The 21,977-nt window shown below is 38.4% G+C and overlaps 1 protein-coding gene across 5 annotated transcripts; it reads left to right on the forward strand.

The window, feature by feature from the left end:
- The first annotated feature begins 86 nt into the window (after nt 1-86).
- On the forward strand, nt 87-21,670 carry Nuak1 (Nuak family kinase 1). 5 transcript variants are annotated; one of them, XM_018460562.1, is made up of 14 exons: nt 600-909; nt 1,124-1,402; nt 6,030-6,142; nt 6,458-6,657; nt 6,927-7,397; nt 7,617-8,127; nt 8,228-9,338; nt 9,425-9,769; nt 9,875-10,248; nt 10,390-10,680; nt 11,468-11,637; nt 16,533-20,292; nt 20,473-21,092; nt 21,314-21,670. In XM_018460562.1, the coding sequence occupies exons 3-14, from the start codon at nt 6,045-6,047 to the stop codon at nt 21,319-21,321; spliced, it is 7,959 nt and encodes a 2,652-aa protein (XP_018316064.1). In that variant the 5' UTR covers nt 600-909; nt 1,124-1,402; nt 6,030-6,044; the 3' UTR covers nt 21,322-21,670. The 5 variants fall into 5 exon arrangements, with proteins under 5 accessions (XP_018316063.1, XP_018316064.1, XP_018316065.1 ...); XM_018460561.1 differs by lacking the exons at nt 600-909; nt 1,124-1,402 and adding an exon at nt 87-580; XM_018460563.1 differs by lacking the exon at nt 1,124-1,402.
- Nucleotides 21,671-21,977: the final 307 nt, after the last annotated feature.

Raw genomic sequence — 21,977 nt, forward strand, 5'->3', positions numbered from 1 at the left:
TATTGAAGAATTTTACAACAGTTGCAAAGCTGCTTTCTCTGCTGAACGCAGCCAATGTGAATTCAGCAATTCTCGTTCTCGATTGGAGAAGGTTGGTGGACCGGATCCCGTCGCTAGTACCATTAATTGCCACCGTTCCTGTGGTGCCGCGGACGTTTCACGGTCTGAACGTTCGTCCGTTCCTGGCGTTTCGGTCGCACACGTCCAAAATTAGTAAATAAAGACGAGATGGCAGCGTTCGAGCCGTGCGCCGTGCTGTCGTCGTCCTCGTCGTCGTTCTTCTCCTCGATGTCTCGCGGAGAGTGTTCGGCAAAATGAAGTGGAGACACGCCGTGCGTCTCGTGATTGTCCAGAAAAGCTCAAAGAACTCGACCGTGTGACTGGCAAATGACAAAGGCTCGTTTCAAAAGTGTATGCGTGAGAAATTACAGTGCGGTTTCGCTCGCTGGTGGACGGTGCTTGCTCGAGGATCGCGAGGACGGACGGACGGACAGACAGGCGGATGAAAGAGGAAAGAGAAAGACCGAGAGAGAGCGAGAAAGAGAGGGAATAATTCGCGCTCCAGAGTTCACACCGTAAGGTACGAATTCCTGCTATATTTAGTCGGCCCGCCGCGACCGGCGCGAACGTGTATGATACAAGTTATAGGAATTCTAGTGTGTGCGTGCGTATACGTCTTCCTCGGCAATCCTCGGCGATTCCCATTCAAAGCTTTTCGTCGTCGCCGTGGGCGACCGACGTCGACGTCCGCAACGAATTTATTATCCGCTGCGGTCAGAGAGAATACGAGAAAGAGAGAGGGAAAGGGGGAGAGAGAGGAATGTTGTACGGAGAGAAGCCAAAAAATTATGATAATCGGACTCACGCGATATCAGACTATCCGAGAATAATTAGAAGATATCAGGAAAGGTAAAGGGAATAAGAGATATTGAAAGCGGAAGAAAAAAGAATAATTGGAAAAACTAAATTTAAAAAGAAGGAAAGTAATCGTGGAGTAATTAATACCTCGGACGGGGAAGGGGGATAACGAGTCTATGATAATTTTATGTATAATCTTACGACGTATGACGTTATTTCACAGAATTTTATTTGCCACTAACTCTCTTTGATATTCCATTTTCAGTTATTTCGAAATTACCTGGTATTCTCGATTGACACCTGAAATAATCCAAACATAGATACAATTGCTCAAGATGATTAGAAAGTACGGGATCTCTTCCTATCGTGGGCGTCGTGAGGTTATCCAACGATAAAAGAGGCGCTCGGCTCGTCATCAAGAGAGCACGCGCGTGTACGCATATACAAGTGCATAAGTATATACATATACGGTACACGCGCATACGTAATCGCAAGCCCGATCCAACTGCTTCGTAAATGACTTATCAGAAGGGACTTCCTCGAGGTATCGGAACGCTATTTTCGTCGATACAAACCTACATACCGTGCAGCGATAGTGGCATATTCCACGCACGTTTCATTTGACCTGGTCGAATCAGATTCTTCAAATGACTCTCTGCCCTTGCACGCTTCATAAGAACCTCGAGGATATACGGTATTACGATATACTCCATCTCGGATCTGGGCTCCTATTCTTGAAAATATATAATTACAAATATTCACGCGACGATACTCGATAGTTACATCGAGGTTTATGGAAGTTTAGAGCTACTGACAAATACATCGGTTCCAAGAATCCTATTCTAAGAATTATGCGATCGGAAAACAGGGCTCAGGGCCTCTATTCTTGAAAAGTATTGCATACGAAAAACTAGGGAAATACTATAATATGCGTTACATATATTATAGCATTTCCCTAGTTCTTTGTATGCGATACTTTTCAAAAATAGGGACCCTGTAGCGGGATTCTCTAAGAGCCAGTTTCACCAAACCAGTTAACTTAATCGGCCGTTGATTGACCAATCGCGTTTGCTGTTTAGTAGAATTGACCAATTGCGGTTGACAGTTAATCATCGATTAAGTTTAATCGGCTTGGTGAAACTGGGTGTAAACGTCTTATCAATGATTGTCGCTATAGTTAACTAGCGACAGCCAATGTCAAAATGCGGCTCTTATTGGCTGTCGCTAGTTAATGGTAGCGACAATTGTCGATAAAACGTTTAGAGAATCCCACAACTGTTTTCCGATCACATAATTTTCAGAATAGAATTCTTGGAACAGATGTAATTGTCAGTAGCTTTAAACTTCCATAATCCTCGATATAACTATCGAGTATTGTCGCGCGAATATTCACGATGGGGGGGATAATGAGAGCACTTCTCAATAAATACATTTGTCAATGGCCAATTCTCCATAGAGATCTGCATCTAAACTGTTTTTAATCGCGCAGTCGAAAGCAAGTTGATAATAGATCTGTTCTTTTTAGCTGAATTTGCACGGTTAATTTTTTCTTTTTTTCTCCTCAATGCGGAGAGAAAAGGAAGAAAGATGAACCGTGCAAGAACTTTATCTAAAAAGAACAAACCTATTATGTTAATGAATGACAAGAGAACATCGATCCGCGAGCGTAGTGATGTCATACTCAAATGCATTAAGGTAAATGCATATAGAAGTAGAAGTAAGCAGTAAGCAGTAAGACGTAAGACCGCCATCTTTCATATGTATAGATATACTGGCAATGTTAATTGCCTACTTCGTCTTATGCGTGGTCTACAATGGCAGTAGCAGTGGATGAGGCTGTAAAAGTAAGAAATTGACCAATCACAGTCGATTATTCTTCTTACATTCAACTGTAATTGTTCAATTATTACAATCTCATCCACTACTGCTATTGCCATTGTAGACCACGCATTACTGCTTAGGGCCCTGGCACACAAAAAACTTAAGGCAGTAAGATGTAAGCAGTAAGGAAATCAACATGTTGGATTCGCTACTGCTTATGTTACGGCCTTATGGACTCTACTGTGATTGGTCAATTCGCTTACTGCTTACATTTTACTGCTTAAGTTTTTTTGTGTGCCATGGCCCTTACTGCTTGCTGCTTACTTTTACTTCTATGTGCGTTCACCTTTACATCTTCATAAATAACTAATCTTTACCCGAGAAACAGAGAGAGAGAAAGAAAGTGCGATTGACCGTATTAAATAGTAAATTCGTAATATCAGTCATTTATACCTCGAGATTCTATAATAGAGTCTAGCTACGAGCGATTTTGTCAAAGCCTACGAGAGAGAAAAGCATATATTCTATCTCATTTATACTGTCTCACTCTATATCTTTAATTAAATTCTATCGTGAGAGAGTGTATATTATATGCCTTCCTCTCTCTTAGGCTTTAACAAAATCGCTCGTAGACAGAAAGAATAATAGGATTCGTGAATAGAATGTCGCACAATAATTAAGGCCAAAATATAACAAGAAATAATAAAAAAATGTAACATTTACAAGTACGCGATAAAAAATAGATAATGCGAATACGTTTCTACGGAAACTATTTCGTGGCATTTTATCCAAGTAGAATCGAATTGAAATAATGAGAGAGACGGTCGGACCAGACGAAATCCAAAGTGATCAGATTGACGAGAGATCAACTGATCGCGCGTAAAGAGACAAGAGCCGTTACGACTCGAGTCAGTCGGTCCTTGGAGATCACCGGCGAGAGCTTTGCTACCGCGGGTCTACATGCTCGCTAAAAATACCGTAACGCATCGAGTGAGCGACCGATTGGGAGTGTATCGAGAACGGAGCAGCGGCTTCGCGCCTATTTTCATTGTCGATTTTTCTTAATCCAAGCGACATCAATGGCAACTTGTCGACATCATGTGTCATGAGTATGGTATCGAAACCTGTATATTCCAAGTCCGTGATCGACAAGAAACTCGATCACGAGACCATGCAGCGTCACGACGTTGCTTTCTCGGTTTCATTCACCCTCGGCAACAGTAGTCGCCGTTGCTCACTGAACTTAAGAAGGTTGTAAGGGTATAAAACATATATTAATATTTACGCTTTAAACAAACTACTTACATGTGAAAGTTGTGTTCATAACATTCTGTTTTTATTAAGCAACACATTTTTATAAATTATTTATTTTATTTGTTATTGTTATAAACAAAAATTTTTTAAATAATAAAAATCTAAATTTTTTGTGTAAGTACTTTAAGTATTACAAATGACTTATGCAAAATTTCATTGAGATTCACCAATTAGTTTATAATAAATAAATATTTTATTTGTTTACTGAACTATTAATGTCTGCATCTCAATGTAACTTTACATCAACATTTTTGAATTTATAAAGTACTTAAATAAAAAAATTGATTTTTATCATTATTTTATAATACATTTTCATATATTTCTATTAGAGATTAATAAATTTAAAAAATATTACTTTTTATTGAAATATATAACTTTTGATCCAGATGGTAAATTGTCTCTAATTTTTTTGTGTTACCTTTAAATGCAGTTTAGAATAATCTGTAATTTTTTTCAAGCAATTCTTGACATATTGCATTTGCCTTACAACTTCCTTAAGCGCACTCGTCAGCCGTTCGCCATCACGCGAGACGATGCATTAATAGCCAAGCGACGAGGCTCTCGTCGCGTCGTCTACCATCTCGGACGAACCGTCCGTCAAAGAACTTGGTAGGATCATCTTCCTTCGGGTCTTATCTTCCAAGAGCAATCCTTGGCTGGGTACACGCAACGAGATGCCGTCATTCAATGTTAATCGCGACAATTAATATCGTCAATATTGGTTTTTGTTTCCTAAAACATAGGCGACAAATCTTTAGTATCGCAATCGCTATTCGAAAGCTGTCGATATTTCGACCGAATTTTTTATCAATGCACTTAATCCCCCCCCAACAAGATAAAATTCAAGAGCTTTGGAAACTTACTGTACTTACATGCGATGATTCATTGGTGAACCATCGTCGAATTTTGACGAAACAGTGTAATTTATGCGAGTGTTTAGCTATTTTGGTGACAAAAATTTCTCGCGAAAAATTCTGAAAATTGGCTTATCTTTCGTACCGGTAATAATAATATCCCTTTAATCGCTTGAAAGTAAAATTAATGGTTTCGGAACTGCAGTGACGTAAGTCACGCATATAGAGTAAAGGTAAATTACTCGAGAGAAACGAGACTAGAATTTAGAATTAGTTCTGAGCTTGTTAATACATATTACATATCAACCAAACTGGCCAACAATGTGCTATATACACATTATTATTATTATGGTACTTTTATTATGGTACTTTTATTTTCATAGATTACGGTTTAATGAAATAGAATATATAATCTGAAGTCCTCTTTGAGGAAAATCACGCTTTATTTTCACTTGACCTTGTATCTTTTGCAATATAATATGTAATAACCGTGTCATATAGCGCGCGCTGAAACTGCTTTTGCTATTTTTGATTTACATTTTACTATTATATATCTATTATAACTTTAATATATTTATCTTTTTATCAAATCTCCTCCAGCCTATTCACTAAATATATTGATTGCATCAGTATGTAATTCTTATTATTCGTACGATTGATTAAAAAATGCAGATCGACAATATTGTGCACAGCTAAGATATGTGTTATTGTAAAACACTAATCTGAAGAGTTTACGAATGTAGAATTTAGTGACGAGGAATCTTTTTGGTACGTGTAGGAAGGACAAGGAGACAGTGCAGAGAAGAAATCCACCGACGATGGGTCGGCACATACACTGGCGTCTTGACGCCCGAAATAAACTTACCACATTCTCCCTCTCTCTCTTCTTCCTCATCTCTTCGCTTTCGCTTTCTTCATTTCTTAATGTAAGACTCGGATGGCTATAGCTACCCTTTGCCGCTGTCATTCTCGTTTATGAGAGAGTAGGACCACGCCGACAGCTTGCCTGGAAGATAGAAAGCAATTAAAAAAAAAATTGTGTGAGAGAGAGAGAAAGAGGGAGAGAAGAGAAGAGAAGAGAAGAAAGATCGTGCTATGATAATGTTGATATTTTGAAATGCAACAAAATTAAAATATTTAAATCGGAAAAACATTTGAATCTGTGATGTGTTTTCATTCCAGATAAACGCAGACAAAATGGTTGTCGGAGAAGCAAGTATACATAATATAATGGGTGGGATGGAGAGCACGGGTGGCGTACGTCTTCATAATCACAAGCGGAAGCTGAAGCAAAGGTTTGTAAGTCAATTCTAGTTGTTGAGTCGTATAACATATTATTCTGCTTACGTGTACAGAAATACTTCCAAATGTATAGCTTCAGAAAAATGAAACCAAAGAAATGATTTCAATAATTGCCAAATATAAAACATTGGAATAATTTATCAAATCTTCAATTGCTTGAGATAGTTTCAATTGCTTGAAATGAACAAAGTTTAATAACGATTAATTTAATAGATAAATCGCAATTGCAAATTTGCATTCCACAATTAGATTCGATTAGACTGACAAGAAGAGAATTAGACCATCTACTAAACATGCTCATCTCACAGGTTTGACATCATAAAGAAATTAGGACAGGGTACCTATGGTAAGGTGCAATTAGGAATAAACAAGGAAACTGGTCAAGAAGTGGCGATAAAGACAATTAAAAAATGCAAAATAGAAACAGAGGCTGATCTCATCAGAATACGAAGGGAGATACAGATCATGTCGAGCGTTCAACATCCAAATATTATTCACATTTACGAAGGTAATGTTCATGATACGATAACGTATTACGATTTGGATAACACAAGTGTATAGGAATAATCTATGCTATTTATGAGCTAGTTAATCTTAGCCTCGATTAAATTCTCTTTCTTCATTTCTTCATGACAGCCAATGAATTGACAGGAAAGGGAATCGATTAGAATGGATATAGATGTAGGCATGATTAAAATTGGCTTCAATAATATTAATGCTTATCTCCATAAGGGCCTACTTAGCAGAATTATTAAAAGAGGATCGTTACTGTTACAGTCTTCGAAAACAGAGAGAAAATGGTACTGGTGATGGAGTATGCAGCCGGAGGAGAATTATATGATTATCTAAGCGAGCGCAAAGTTTTGAGCGAACACGAAGCCCGCAGAATATTCCGACAAATAGCCACTGCTGTTTTCTATTGCCATAAACATAAAATCTGTCACAGAGACCTGAAGCTTGAGAACATTTTGTTGGACCAAGTCGGAAACGCCAAGATAGCCGACTTTGGTCTTTCGAACGTGTTCGACGAGCAGCGATTATTAAGCACGTTTTGTGGCAGTCCATTATACGCGAGTCCAGAGATAGTGAAAGGAACTCCTTATCATGGACCAGAAGTGGATTGCTGGAGTCTAGGTGTTCTACTGTATACATTGGTCTACGGTGCTATGCCCTTTGATGGGTCTAACTTCAAACGACTAGTCAAGCAGATCTCACAATCTGATTATTTTGAGCCTAAAAAACCATCCCGTAAGTATAACATTCGTATAACGTGCGACGCCCTCGCGTGCAGTACTATAAAAAAATATCAAAATGCTAAAATATAAATTACAAGAAATTTTGTCAATTTATCGAATTAGCATAAGATTTGATAATCTCGTATTGAAACAATTTCTTAACTTCCGAAATTTGTATAAAGTAAATGAAATGATAATTTAATTTTATTCAATCAAATCTTCTTTTTTATAGCCGCTTCGCCACTTATAAAAGAGATGCTTACGGTGTGTCCCGGTAAACGTGCTGATATCGAGAGAATTTGCACCCACTGGTGGGTGAACGAAGGTTACGAACAAAATTGTCTCGATATCGCAGAGGATTTAGCGGCTCAGACTCCAGTTCGATTGGATCTATTGCTCTCTCTAGTGCCACAGTCGGCCAGCGCCGAGAAATTGCTAGTAGGGGGCGATCAGCAAGCAGGCGGAGATGTCGCGAATAATATGTCTTCCGATACGTTGGTGCCTACTAGATGTCATTCAGTCGGTAGCTTAATGGAGCTCGATCAGAATAACTCCGACAGGAGGATAAGAGAGTTGTTCGAGGAGGAGCCGAGGTCTTTTGCGGCTGGAGACGCTAAGAGAAAACTGGAAACAACACCGTCGATGGATGAAACGACTGCGGCGGGCGTGAAGAGGAAAGAGAGATCTAGAAGGAAAGAAAAGTCAGACGAGAGAGAGCCTAGGATGTACAAATCTTCATCTAGGTAAATTATAAATATATATCTTGAAATTATTTTCTAATCGATATTAACATTTAATTCCTATTAATATGAAGAGACGTAACATCAAACATTGTTGTCCCAGACACCATTCAGCTCCAATTCCAAATTCTATATCGGAGGAGGCGATGGAGGTGGAACCGACAGCCATTGTAACTGTTCCTACGAGTAAGACTGCTGATTTTGCTAAAATAGAAGCAGCTTGTCTAGAGCTGATTGAAGAATCAAAGGAGAGATCGCCAAGTAAAGAGAGAAGTAAGACTCCGTTGATAAGCGAATATCAACAGTCACGCGAGCCAATGTCTATCGAGGGCGCTCAGATTTGTGAGATTAATCAAAAGGCTAGCAATGAGCAAGATAAATCGCAACAAAAGCGTACAAAGTCTCTTAATAAGAATTTATACGAAGACGTGGTGGAAAAAACTGCTTCCGAAAGTATGAATAAGATAGCAAATGAAATAGCGTTCAACAAAAAGTCAGATAATCTGGAATCAAAAGTGCCAAATAAAAGCGACACGAGTGTTACAAACGAAACGCCACAAGATATACAGCAATTCGAACCAACGGAGAACGAGTTCAAAAAGTTGAAAGAAAAAGCGCTTTCTTTAGAATTCTCCGAACTATCGAATGAAGTGGCAAACGCTCCACCTGTTAAACTCGTTGAGAGACGACGCTCCAAAATATTTGAAACGGCTGAAAAATTCAACCAACTGTCATCTACTGCGGAAAATGAGAAACCTAAAAAGATATTTATTCCCGGCGTTAACGTGGGAGGTGCGAAACGAGCCTTCGAAAGAAAGGCCAGTCTCTCCGCAATCACGCCACCTCCTACAAAAGTAAACGCGTCTAAAGTTATTATCGATGTGCCAACCACTAAGACAGGCGAGAAGGATGAGCAGAAGCAGGCACTGGGGAATCAAGAGATCATTGGCACCGAGGATAAATTGAATACGCGAGATGAAGCGAAAAAACGCGCTATCGATATCATTAGTGGCGCGATCGGTAAGCCTCCAATGCAGAAGAAGTTGAACGGCTCACCACCGAGCTCAATATCGCCTCAGAGTCCAAACTCCAAGAAACTCGGACTGAAGATACAGGTTGCACCAAATGACATGCGATCAGCCACAGTGTCGGTCTCCACGCCAATTGAGACAAAATTCGACCTTGATGTTAAGTCAATGGCACCAGAAGCAACTGTAAGTACGAAACTAAAATGTTGTTAATACATTGTTTATATGTTCAACTTCCATCTAGTTTTGTTTTACTTCTTTTTCTTTAATAGACGACTAATACATCTGACACAACTGGTATCGAAAATTCGCAATTGGAGGAACCAAAAATATCTAGTAAAATGGAAATAACATTAAAGAGTGCAACATTGCCCAGACGAAAAACAAGCAAAGCTGAAATTACATTGTCCGGGGTCAGGCCGCCAGAAATTGTAGCGTTCAAGTCCGAAGTAGAAGCTAAAATTGATGCTTTCCAGCCGCAGAAACTGCGCACCCAGAGATCGGAGGTGGCGTTCCCGGTTGCCGCGGCGGTGCCTCATGCAAACAGAAGTTCAAGTTTAGAACCGGAAGACAGACCTAAGGCTACACCTCCGAGAGAAAGAATTATACCTATTCAGGTACAGAAAGATTAACATGTTTATTTTGGATATATATTTTTTTTAATTTGAAAGTTGATGAAATAAGAATTGTTTTTTACATCTATAAAATTATAAAAAATATAGGTAGAGACAGGACATGAACGTACGCAGCATTCGTCCACACCACCGCCTAAACCGTCAATATCCCAGAGATCAATGTCTCAACAATCAGATTCTTTGTCTCGCCAATCGACTGCCGATTCAGACACGGACAGCGCTCTCGGTTCAACTGTGGGACCGGAACCAATCAGAAAGAGTCCTAGAGAGTACATAATTCCTATTGCGGTAGAGGGTGGCGGTTACGTTACTCCCAGATCGGGTAGTCTGGAGCCGGAGAATAAGACTGGTACTCCAACAAGTACGAATCCCTCGAGATCCCGATTTGGTAGACCAAGAAGAATGAGCTCTCTATTATCGGATGCTAGCGAAGATGAGTCTCCTTTCTCTCCATTGCATGGGTAAATGTAGTTAATCTTGATGGTTTATGTCAAATTCTGTTTTATACTGATATAGTTTGAGAGTGTTAGCTGACAATAAATGTTATAAATTTAGATTTGTATTGCTAAATTTAAATGATAATCTTTTGCTTTTCTTAACAGAGAGGATTTGTTACAAAGACATATGCATCGATTGAGAAGTTCGCGGCCATCTAGGCAACCTTCCGAGCACGCCGACAGCCTGTCATCTGGCGAGGATGACGATGATGACGGTTTCGAGTTATTGACTGCCGAAAACTTATTCTCTACGTTACTATCTAGAGTACGAAGTCTGACGCAGCGACTCAATGTCGATGATAATCGATCTGGCGGTTTTCCAAGTAGTAGACTGTTCGGCAGACTCGGCTCTCAATCGTCGCAATCGTTTTGGGGTCTTAACAAGCCATTATCCAGGTAAAACATGATCTCGAATTGTTATTCATATATATGAGGAATAGTCTGATTATTTTCATTTGGACTTAATATATAGCAGGCATATCGATAATGAGCTTGGATTAACGCTGACATCTCGATAAAACTTCTGTAATGGTTAACTTTTCATTTAAAAATCTTTAACTTTAATAACGATAATGATGAGATGATGGTTTTATGCTTGTCTGTGCAAGCTACGAGAGCTATGTCGAAACACGGACTATGACTACGTGAGTCCAATTGTACAGAAAGAAATTGTAATAGAAAACTTAGTGTACGCGCCTGTTAGCTGAGTTACAAGTAGTAGAAATCATTTAACAAAACGAAATAAAGAAATTGCAATTGGACACACGCTACAAGCAGGTTAAAATTTAGATCGCATATTTATACATGCACATGTTTGTATCAATCTAATTTCGCCCACTTTGGCTTAACCATGTACCTCATCGGATACCTGAGAGTAGTGTACACGTTGTGAAAATAAACAGCTCGAAATCTCTGCTATCAATCCGCATAGGCTGACACTCTTTGCTTCTTGCCAACACCTTCCTACTGGTATTCACGCTTTCGCCTTTGTAGACTTTGACTCTCACACAAACACACGCACACACACATACACACACTTTCATCACAGAAAATTTTATACTGAATGTGAACATCTTTCTTTCGATATCTTTTTTCTAATATACGTTTTGTAATGAGCGTAAGTCCGCTCATTATGATAATTCGTACATAGAAGTGACATTTTGTTGTTTTCTTGTGCATGCAGGCGGCTCTCGGAATCGCAATTTAAACATTCTCTGAATCGCGATACGGATATATTTTCAAAGAGAGACACCGCCAGTACTTCTAATCCCGGAACTCCAAATAGTCCAGGATCGCACAACACATCTTCCAGAGAAAATGTCTTCGAAATCGGAAACAACACTTTGCCAAGAGGTAAGAGAGTGTAGTCATTTTACAATTTAACGTGGTACCTTATACGCGCGAGATCGTAGAATGAATTATATACGTGCACGTAACGAAAGTCAAATTTAAAATGATAAATATCTTCTCGACATTTACATAATCTACGAATCCATTGTCGTCCAAGGTCCACTACAAATTGTACATACGAATATTTAATGTTGTAGAATGTCGACCCACAATTTTACAGAAGCCAAAGATGTTTTAAATTTTTTATTTCTTCAATTTGTTTTTTTTTTATTTAATATATTTAAAGAGGACTCGATGTATTAATAATTGATAATTTAATAATGTTATCATGTACAGAATTAATTATAATTATAATTATAATTATAATTATAATTATAATTAAATATATATTAAAAATATAAGACGATTAATAAAAGCTTCTGTCTAAATCGCTGTGGTCATCATGCTATTTTGTCACTGGTTATTAGCCTTGTGAGAAAATGCTGGATGGTATTCAGTATGCATCTCCTAGTATCTAGCTGTTGTCGAGTCGTTGATAGACAGAGCACATTATTTTGTTTACTTTTATCCTTATTGTTTCTGTCTTTTTTTTTTACTTCAATTTGTTACTTCAATATGTTAATTCTTTGATTTCTTGCCTGTTTTGCAACCTTTGATACTAACACCCTATAGATTATATGGTTCATGTTTGGCACAGATGAGTATAACGAGATTTGAAAAACAGATCTCTTATTATTTGTAATTTTATAAATATGAATATTTAATCTGTGTTAAGTAAGAAAAAATTATATAAATTATTATAATATTATTTAATTATTAATACTTGCGTATATGTATAATAGTTTACATATACACTTGCGCGTGCGCGCGGTAATTCTTGATAATATTTCAGGGGAATGGTTCTAAAGATAGAATCAAAGAAAGAAAGAAAAATTATACAAAAGAGATAAACACGTTTATTTCCCGAATGAATTAAAAATGATATTTAAAACATCTTCCTTTTTTATTGCAATGTATCTCTCTTCTTTTCAAAACAAAATAATTCGTATTTTGTTTTTGTTCCAAATGTCAGATTTAACATTTCAAGTACCGAAATGTAATTAAAAGTTACTCTATATTATTTTCTTAAAAATATAACTGAGGAATAACACGTATTTTTTGACAATTATTTTTAGATCTTGTATTCTCAAAAGCATGTTTGCACGACCCAATCCTTTGGGACAATCTTTTTCTAATAATTTCATTCGTTTATTTTTTTTTCATTTAAATTCATTTTTGTCAATTTTTTATTTATTCAAATGTATAAAAGCAGGGTCTGTTATTTAAGCGATATTTGTAAATGAAATTTTTAATACGAAATATATGTGTATATACATATATATATTTTAATATTAAAATAGCTAATAAAATAACAAATAGGATTGTCCCTAAGTAAATGAAAAAAACATAGAGTAAACAGCAAGCTCACTTTGCCTGACATAGAACCTTGTAATACGCCATAATTGTTGCAATGCATTGCTGCTGTTGATTTTTATTATCTTGTAACAGCGTAGTAGCAGTTTTTCTTTTTCATTCACCTAATCTGTACATTAAATTTTATAGCATGACTGCACACATATCCATATACAATGTACAAGAGTCTCAATTCCATTATCCAAGACAGAGAAATCCATGTTTAATTAAAATTCGTGCATTAATTTACGTCTATCGTCGACTCTTCAATCAGTAATTAAAATAATTGTTTGTTAGCACTCTCGTATGTACATAATTACAATAAAAGTTTTATGATATTTTACTTGATTAACTTAACGACAGGGACTTCTGAAACAATCTTTTTTTATTTACTTTTATATTTGAGAAAATTAATATTCAATCAATAAAGCCTTTGTTTTTATCCCTTATTATTTCTGAAAATATAACAAAAATACAAAAGGTAAAAATAAAAATGCAACTGAAAAGAATAACGATGATAAAAATAAAAATATAAACTTTTTCGTAAATTACATCAATAAAAAATTCAAGGAAGACCCTGCTTAATATGATATATATTAAGATCTCATTGGCATCGCATTTAGCCATTATATTAGCAAACAATTATTATCGAAGATAATATACTGTAGAAAAATCTATAAGTGACGTCGTTTTGTAATACGTTGATTGACGGTTTTATTGACGGTTGTTGCAGCGACCGTGCGAGTGACTCTACGTAGGCGGGCTGACGGTAATCCTCAATAAACAAACCAAGTTAGGTAGTAATATCTTATATGCCTAATTCAAAGTGAATGTGACGTCGGTAAAGTCGCACGTAGTCTTATACTTCTGAAAATATAAAAGAGAAAAGAATCTTTCGCCGTTCGGTGACGCGCACTTGTTCGATGTGTTTCTGGAAAGTGTACTTGGCCAATCTACTTATGTTACCACACAATGTCTCTGATCACAGTGATGCGGGAAGACATTCGCATCTTTGCATTATAATAATTTTGCTTGTGCGCAACTTATAAAGTTCGAGAACAATATACACTTTTAACATTTTTGTCACGTGCGTTTTTGATGAGACCAAACTTCCTGTTCGCGAGTTTCTGTGAACCTCGGATTATCTTTTGGTATGATTTATTCTCGAGTGTATACAGATATACAATGTAAATATATTTGAGTAAAATAATAGAAAAATATAAAAATAAATGAGTAAGTACATGACAGTGTATATATTTAATATATAAACCGATAGCGAGTGAAGTGCGTATATTTATAGTTTTAAATACACCGCTCGTACTTGAAACTCCGTTATTAGCGAGTGATAGCTATAAACGTGATGTGACATTGTGCAGCATTGGAATAAGTCATACCGAACGCGCGAAAATTGTTACTACTAGATAAGTTACTTGTTGCCATATTTTAAAAATTTGAAAATAACTTTGTTATACGAAAGAAAATTATCTATATGACATTGTTATTTGAAAAAAAGGAAAAATGTGAAAATGATTGTATACTTGCAAGCGGAAGCTAACCCTTGTCTGAAATGGCTGATATTTGTTGTGTTTTTAAGAGTTTAAATAACAGCGTTTTTATTACTTCACATTGTCTTCGCATGCTTTGATGTAATGCATATATATATATATATACATATATATATATTGTATTTAATATTATATCCTACTATGCACTTGTTGTCCTGAGTCTACTCATTTAACATACTGTGATTTAGAAGTGTACCAAGTGATATGCATATTTATTCTTCGAAACGTAATTTTAATACTATTATCAATTGTATTGTTATTTGTTACTTGTTTATATTTGTTTTCCCTCGGATGTGTAAGACGAGCCTTTTAGTTGCATGGTCACTGTTAAATGAGTATACACTTATAATTTTCTGTATTAATATCTAAATATAAAAAAGATATGGTATGTATACATGCTATTACTAGTTCCGTCGATGCATATCTTCAAAGAGCTATCATTTGTATATGATTTTCTTAAGACTATTTCAAAATCTTCCCTTTATTCTAAGTTATTGATATCGCGCAGAGCGTAATAGTCACACGTTTAGAGAGCTTCCCTGACTTGAAAATATACATCGACGTATATGAATACAAATGGGTAAAAGTATCGATTAGGGGATCAAGCTCCAATGATCTTGACCTTGACATATATTGTCAAGATCATGATCCTGAGTGACCTCCAACAAGTTTTAACCGTCGCTCATCCTTCGTTAAAAAGTTATTAACAAAAAAAGTTTGAAAAAATAACATCTTATTTCGGCTATATCAGAAACTATTATATACAGTACAATGAATGTAATTGTTATCATCATCAAGGTTCTTATATGCACGCCTGATCCGTATAAATATTGAACTAGGCAGGATATATTTTCGTATAATTGATAAGAGAGTGTTACTGGATCGATTTGATACAGATAGGATGAAAATGTTTTTGGTATTATATTCAATACCAGCAAAAACCCATTGTCCTTCAATTATACGACCTTTATTGTACTTTCTCTTGCCAACTTTTGCCTCGTCTAATTCCACAATGTGGCCATTTCCACCAATTGGTTTCTGTTTATCGAGAATCCATTGTTGAAGTAACTAAAATTAATTTGATGATATGAGAGAGAGAGAAATAGAATGATATAAAATACAAAATATTTAAGTATATATGTTATCGATAATGCCTGCTTTATTAAAGCGGGCATTATCCAAGCTTTATTGAAACATTCATTTTTACTGCTTTAAACAGACAAATTCTTCGCATTAAAAACAAATTTTCTGCTAAAGCAATGAACTTGTGTTCGCGTGGAAAGTCACGTGCTTCTAGACAATGAAGAAGGTGGAATGCAGTAGGTGGATGTAGTCTAGAATAGTTTCTGATATTATATATAGCCGAAATAAGACGTTATTTTTTCAAACTTTTTTGCTAATAACTTTTTAACGAAGAGCGAACGACGGCTAAAACTTGTTGGAAGTTACTTAGGGTCATGACCTTGACAATATATGTCAAGGTCAAGGTCATTGGAGCCTCTAATCGATACTTTTACCTACAAATGTACTATGTATAGCTATACAGAACCGTTTAAGAAGACATCCGATGAAATTCAATAAAATTTGAGAGAGAGAGAGAGAGAGAGAGAGAGAGAGAGAGAGAGAGAGCGAGGGAGAGGGAGGGATGTCTCTTCTTATTTATTACATTTTTCGAAAAATTTTATAAAAGAGATTTATATGTATGTAGAAATAAAGGAGTGAAAATATAATGACATTACGAGTATTCTTATGCATACATCCTACAACACAACAACAGCAACAAGAACAACATCCAATCGTTGTCCAATTATTATGCAGACACATATACGGACACACATACCCATGTAGAATATGCATAGATTCTGTCTCGATTGCTTTCAGATAAAGTAGAGGTACACGAAGAAGACGTTAAAGCAGAAACAGCGGCACAAATCAGAAGGGAGACGCAAGAATCTCTGGAGCAGAATTTCACTCCCAGCTTAGCACGCAGATTGAGTAGACAATTTATTGAACAAACCCGACAGTCTGTGCCGCGTTCACCATCCTCCTCACGCGACGGTAATAGATATTATCAGTCGCCGACGAGGGATTTTGCGCAGAGTCTGGTAGGCCCGAGCGAAATCGCGAAACGATATTCCACGTCTACGACTTCTGATAGGACCGAATATAGAGGTAGATCGCTCGATCGAGGTATTAGGAGAACCAACAGCTTGCTAGAGCCGTGTAAGTATGATAAATTGGAACGGCATTCACCGCGAAGAAGCATCAGCCTATTCGAGGACGACGACGACGACTGCGATGACAAGCTGTTGCCGCCTCTACCGAAACACATAATGACGCTGGGTCGCAAGTACAAGGATTCAATTAGATCGAGTGTCATTGGTAACGCGAGACGAGATAGCTTTCATGGTTACAGAACGGACAAGATCCAGGAAGAGCCCGGCGATGACACACACTTGTCCATTTGCAAAGAAGAAATTGATAATGTGACGGAGAACGGCTCTATATCGGAAGGTACATCGATATCTGCGTGCAACTCGAATACTAATTCAGTGGAAAATACCACTGGCGTCACTACCACCACTACTTCGAGCGTATCAGCCAAATCCTGCGAGATCTCACCCACGGAATCCTCGTCGAATCTGGGTGATTATGGTAAGTCGATTTGCAAGTCGGACATCTCCAAGAGTTTCGAGAATCGATTGATGGCGGCAGAAAATTTAATCAAAGAATCAAAATTGAAGAACTTGACGTCACAACAATTCAATCCGAATCTCAGCTGCAATTACAAAGATATGGACAAGTGTGACAAGGAAACTCTAATGACCACTTCGGATCCATTGTCGGCAGCAAACTCCGTTACGTCCAAGAGACGCAGTTGCATCCCAAGTCTGAGATTACGTTCAGGTTCGTTGACCAGAGAGTCGAGCGTGAAATCGTTCGCCGGCTCAGCTGACGTGTCGACCGGAGGCGTTAATCAGGAAAGGTCGATCCTAAGCAAACTTTTCAGAGGTAGTGGCAATGGCACCGATAAGGAGGCCGAATCAAAGGACAACAAAAGCGAAAAATCGAAACAACATCGTATCTCGCGCTTCTTGCGACCGGACTTTTTCGACACGCCACGAGAGGAGAGCCAGTACGTGAAGGAGAAAGAAGCGCAGAGGGCGGCGGAGAATGAGCGCCGAAAATCGCGGTTCATGAGGCGAAAAAGCGAGAGCAAAGATCGCAAGGAGGATGATTCAAGAGACGAGAAGATCTGCAAGGAACAGAAAAACGAAATAAACACGCTGCAGAAGGATAAACTAGGCGGTGCCGTCGCGGTCGCTTCCTCTTCCTCGGTCTCCTTCGAGGACAAGACCAACAAGGAGGACAAAGAGAGAGTCAAAGTCGAACAAGGCCCGAAGAGCAGCTTTCTGCATTCGCTGGAGAAAAAATTAGAAAGGTTGCGCTCGAATGATGAGACGACGAGCATGGTCGCGAAGCCGACAATAAACGGCAGCTCGAGGAAGGAACGTGGATTGCGCGAGTGCTCTGCACCGCCTATCGAGTGTTCACCCGCGGACTCTGCGGGATCGAGTTTGCTCGAGGTGAAGAAGACGCTGAGCGTGGAGAATCTTTCGCGTCATGAAGGATCAAATAAGGACGTCAAGAATGTGCCAAGCTCGAAAGGACGCGTGACGTCAGTATTGGGATTATTCAAGACGAACGGGGATACGACGAAGCGGAACGCGAACGGTAGCAACCGGACGCAAAACGCGATTATGAGTAAATTGAAAAGGAGCCCGCCCAAATGCGTCAAATCGGCCGAGTCGTCTTTAGAGGAAGATGTAACCGCGACGAGCAAAATACCGACGAAATTCGCTAGAACCGACAATAAACCGACGAAAAAGCTACCGGAGAACAAGAGATCGCCGGAGAAGATAGTGAGCGAAATGTGTAAAAGATCGCCGTCCAAGGAGAAATCGAAAGAAAAGGAGTTGATCGCTAAGGAAAGGAAACCTTTCGTGGAAAAACAATCGAGGGAAGTTAAAAAACCCGCGCCTTCCTCGGATTCCTCGGCGTCGTCATCCGTGGATAGAATGAAGTTAGACAAAGTAGATTCACTCAAAAAATCGTCAGATCAATCATCGGAATTTTTGCGTAAAGTCGTGGACGATAAGCACGTCCATGTGGCACCCATTATCAATAATGAAGATAAGAAACTGATTAAAACCAAAAGAAACATTAATTCTCTAGTAGGCAAAAATGAGTCGGTCACGAAGGTCGACAAAGGCGAGGACGTTGATAAGAATAAGATTAAGAAACTGGTCAAGTCGAAAGAAAATGCGAGTAAAGAAGAGACCAACGATTCCAGGAAGAAGAAAATAGTGCGTGTCGTAAAGAAAGTTGTCAAAAAATCCGACAGTTCCGAAAGCAAGTCCGAAGAGAAGGGAAAGTCATCGAAGCTACTTACGAAGAAGAAAACTGTGACGACGAAGAAAGAGAAGAGTCCTGAAGGTCCGAGTATCATGGCGGAAGGTTCAATCGAAGGAAATTATCAAACTGATGATCAGATTACCGCGAAATCATCCTGCATGCCTGTGAAACAGGCGGAGTCGGATCTGCCAGCGAAGTCTAGGGATGCTACGAAAAATTTAAATACAAATCAGATAAAAGCTGATATTAAAGGAACAGATAAATTCGATGTAAACTTATCATCTACCGATGTCTCGCAAGCGAATTCCACGCTTGGGAACGCATCGAATTCTCAAATCGTTTTGAGCTCTTTGCCTCCTATAGGCTCCTCGAGTTCTACGACTCGAGTCGATTCGAATTTTAATATCTGTCAGTCGAAGCAACAATCATTGGAGCAATATCGGCCGAATAGAGCGAATTTGAAACTCGATTTATCTAAGATACCGCAACACACGTTTAGACACACGACTCCCAAGAGAGATTCACCTGAAGGTTCACCGAAAACAAAACCTGCCGCGTCTATCGGATCACCTAAAATAGACGATCCTGCGGCGGAGAGTGGTTCCGACAAATTGATGGAGTGTCTATCCAAGATGACGCACCACGCCAACATTACCGGAAACAAGATAATCATCGATAAGCCGTTACGAGCGAAAGATGTCGCCGAGCTGAAGCGAGAGGTCACCGAATGTGCCAGGATCATAGAGAATCACGTGGAGTCGCGAGATGATCATTCCAATGAGCGAATCGTCGATCATACATTCGCCTCGAACGAACCGAAAGAGATCAAGCCGAATCCTTCTGAAGGGAACAATGATGTAACTAAAGAGGTGACTAAAGAGCCACCGGATGACTGCACCAGCGAGATGTTTTCGCCCGAAGAACCCGAGAGTTTCGATTCCTGGTCGATCTGTTCGGCCGATCTAAATCACAATCGCAGCGATTTGCATTCGCCCACATCACCGTCGTACGCTCTCTTTATGCGCGGCTCCGACAGCTCGGAATCGGTGATAGATCGAATACGAAGACGCAGCTTTTACTCGAGATTCAACGATCGTAAGAGGCCATCCTTGACGGCGCCGCCACCGGGAGTGAACAGCGTCAGTCTGCCTAGAAGGTTCAGCTTCAACAGTTCTAGAGAAAGGGAGCGCGACAGATTGTACAATTATGGAGTTACTAGGACGAGGTAAATTCACTCTACGAGATTTGCTTCTCTTTCTGACTTTTGCTTAAAAAAATTAATTAAATGTCGCGATCCACAATTTATAGATACATAATAAGAAAAGCAAATCGAACCATGTTTTCACAATTCGCTTCATGAACCAAGATTTCTCTAGCGTTGTTGGTTATTTAAAATATTTCGTAGGGAGAAGGACAAAAGTTATATTTTGTACGGCGACGACGAGGTGTCCTCGAGGAAATCACCGGTCGATCGAGAGAGGTATAGCGACGCATCGAATGTATCATCATACGGTCATCAGACGGATGCGAGAATCTTCTTCGATCATTACGGTAGTGGCTTACCGTCTTCCTCGCATGATTCTTTGAGGAGATATGTGAGGTCCCCGACGCTGGATCTTGTCGCCTCTCGCGCCAAGTATCATAGCACGGACGTCATCGCGGACAACGATCTTGGCGGAGTCTCGTGCAAGAGTTCTCTATCGAGATCGTTTCTGAGTGACGGCATGGCGGATTCTTCTTACTATGGTAGGAGCACATCGACCACTTTGCCGAAGAAATACGGCTCCACCGTTGGTGGTCTAGAACCGAAGAGCGTAGAATATTACGAGGAGATTTTGTCACCGAGCAATCCTGACTATCTATCTCCACGTGACACCTGCCGATCACCGTTGCTGGATATCTATTTGAACAGATGTGAAAACGGATGCAATCACAATGGCAATTTGGAATTACAACAGTTTAGCACCGATAAACCAAGAACCTACACGGATGCGGAGATCGTTCAAGGGAACAGTAAGTCGCTTGGTGAGCAGAAAAATTATATATAACGAGAAAAATATACAGTAAAAAATTGACAAAGAATGAACATACATTCATTCGTATAAAATTGAATTCTCTGAGGTTTTGTTCTAATTATTCATCAACATCGATACCCATTTTTACATATTGCCGATCTCATGAATCGCCTTCAATCAATTTCTTTTCAATTCTTCGTCTTTGATGCATAAAGAATTTCTCTTTTTCAGAAACATAGTGCAACGCTTCAGCGAAAAGAGGGATGCGTCCTCGACAGCTGTGGATAGCCTATCGAATATATTTGTTACCGAACGGAATTTATTTAATTCAAACAGAATGTAATTTTGCAAAATGATGATATACCGTATACATTTAACTACAACGATTTTATAATACAGATTCGCGTCAAAATGTCTCACGCTTCTTCGTCATAGCGATGAAATAGTCGCGAGGGCAATGAAAATGAAACGATATTAACCCAGATAACATTTATGTTGCATAAGATGTCTAAGAGACATCTTTTAGATATTTCATGCAACATGCATGTTATCTGACAAATGATTGAATATACATAGTTATATTAAAATATACGCTTAAAAATTTAAAATTACTGTTTTAGATGCGGTTTAAAATCTCATTTCGTGAGTAATTGTATCTTAACCAGTGATGAATTTCGTTACACAAAATTCTTTGTTACACAAAAATGCATCTCACAGAAATTTTTATTTATTTTCATATTGCATCAAAAATTACAAAAAAAATGTGAAAGAAAATATTTCACTTATTTTTTTTCGCACACACACACGAATTTAACTTTTGGAAAATATAATTGAATTGGCATTATCTCTTATGACTGTAAACACGTGCTAAGAGAGCATTTCGTCTCCGATATTT

Source organism: Mycetomoellerius zeteki, unplaced genomic scaffold, assembly GCF_001594055.1.
Source record: "Mycetomoellerius zeteki isolate Tzet28-1 unplaced genomic scaffold, Tzet1.0 scaffold95, whole genome shotgun sequence".
NCBI classification, from domain to species: Eukaryota; Metazoa; Arthropoda; class Insecta; order Hymenoptera; family Formicidae; genus Mycetomoellerius; species Mycetomoellerius zeteki.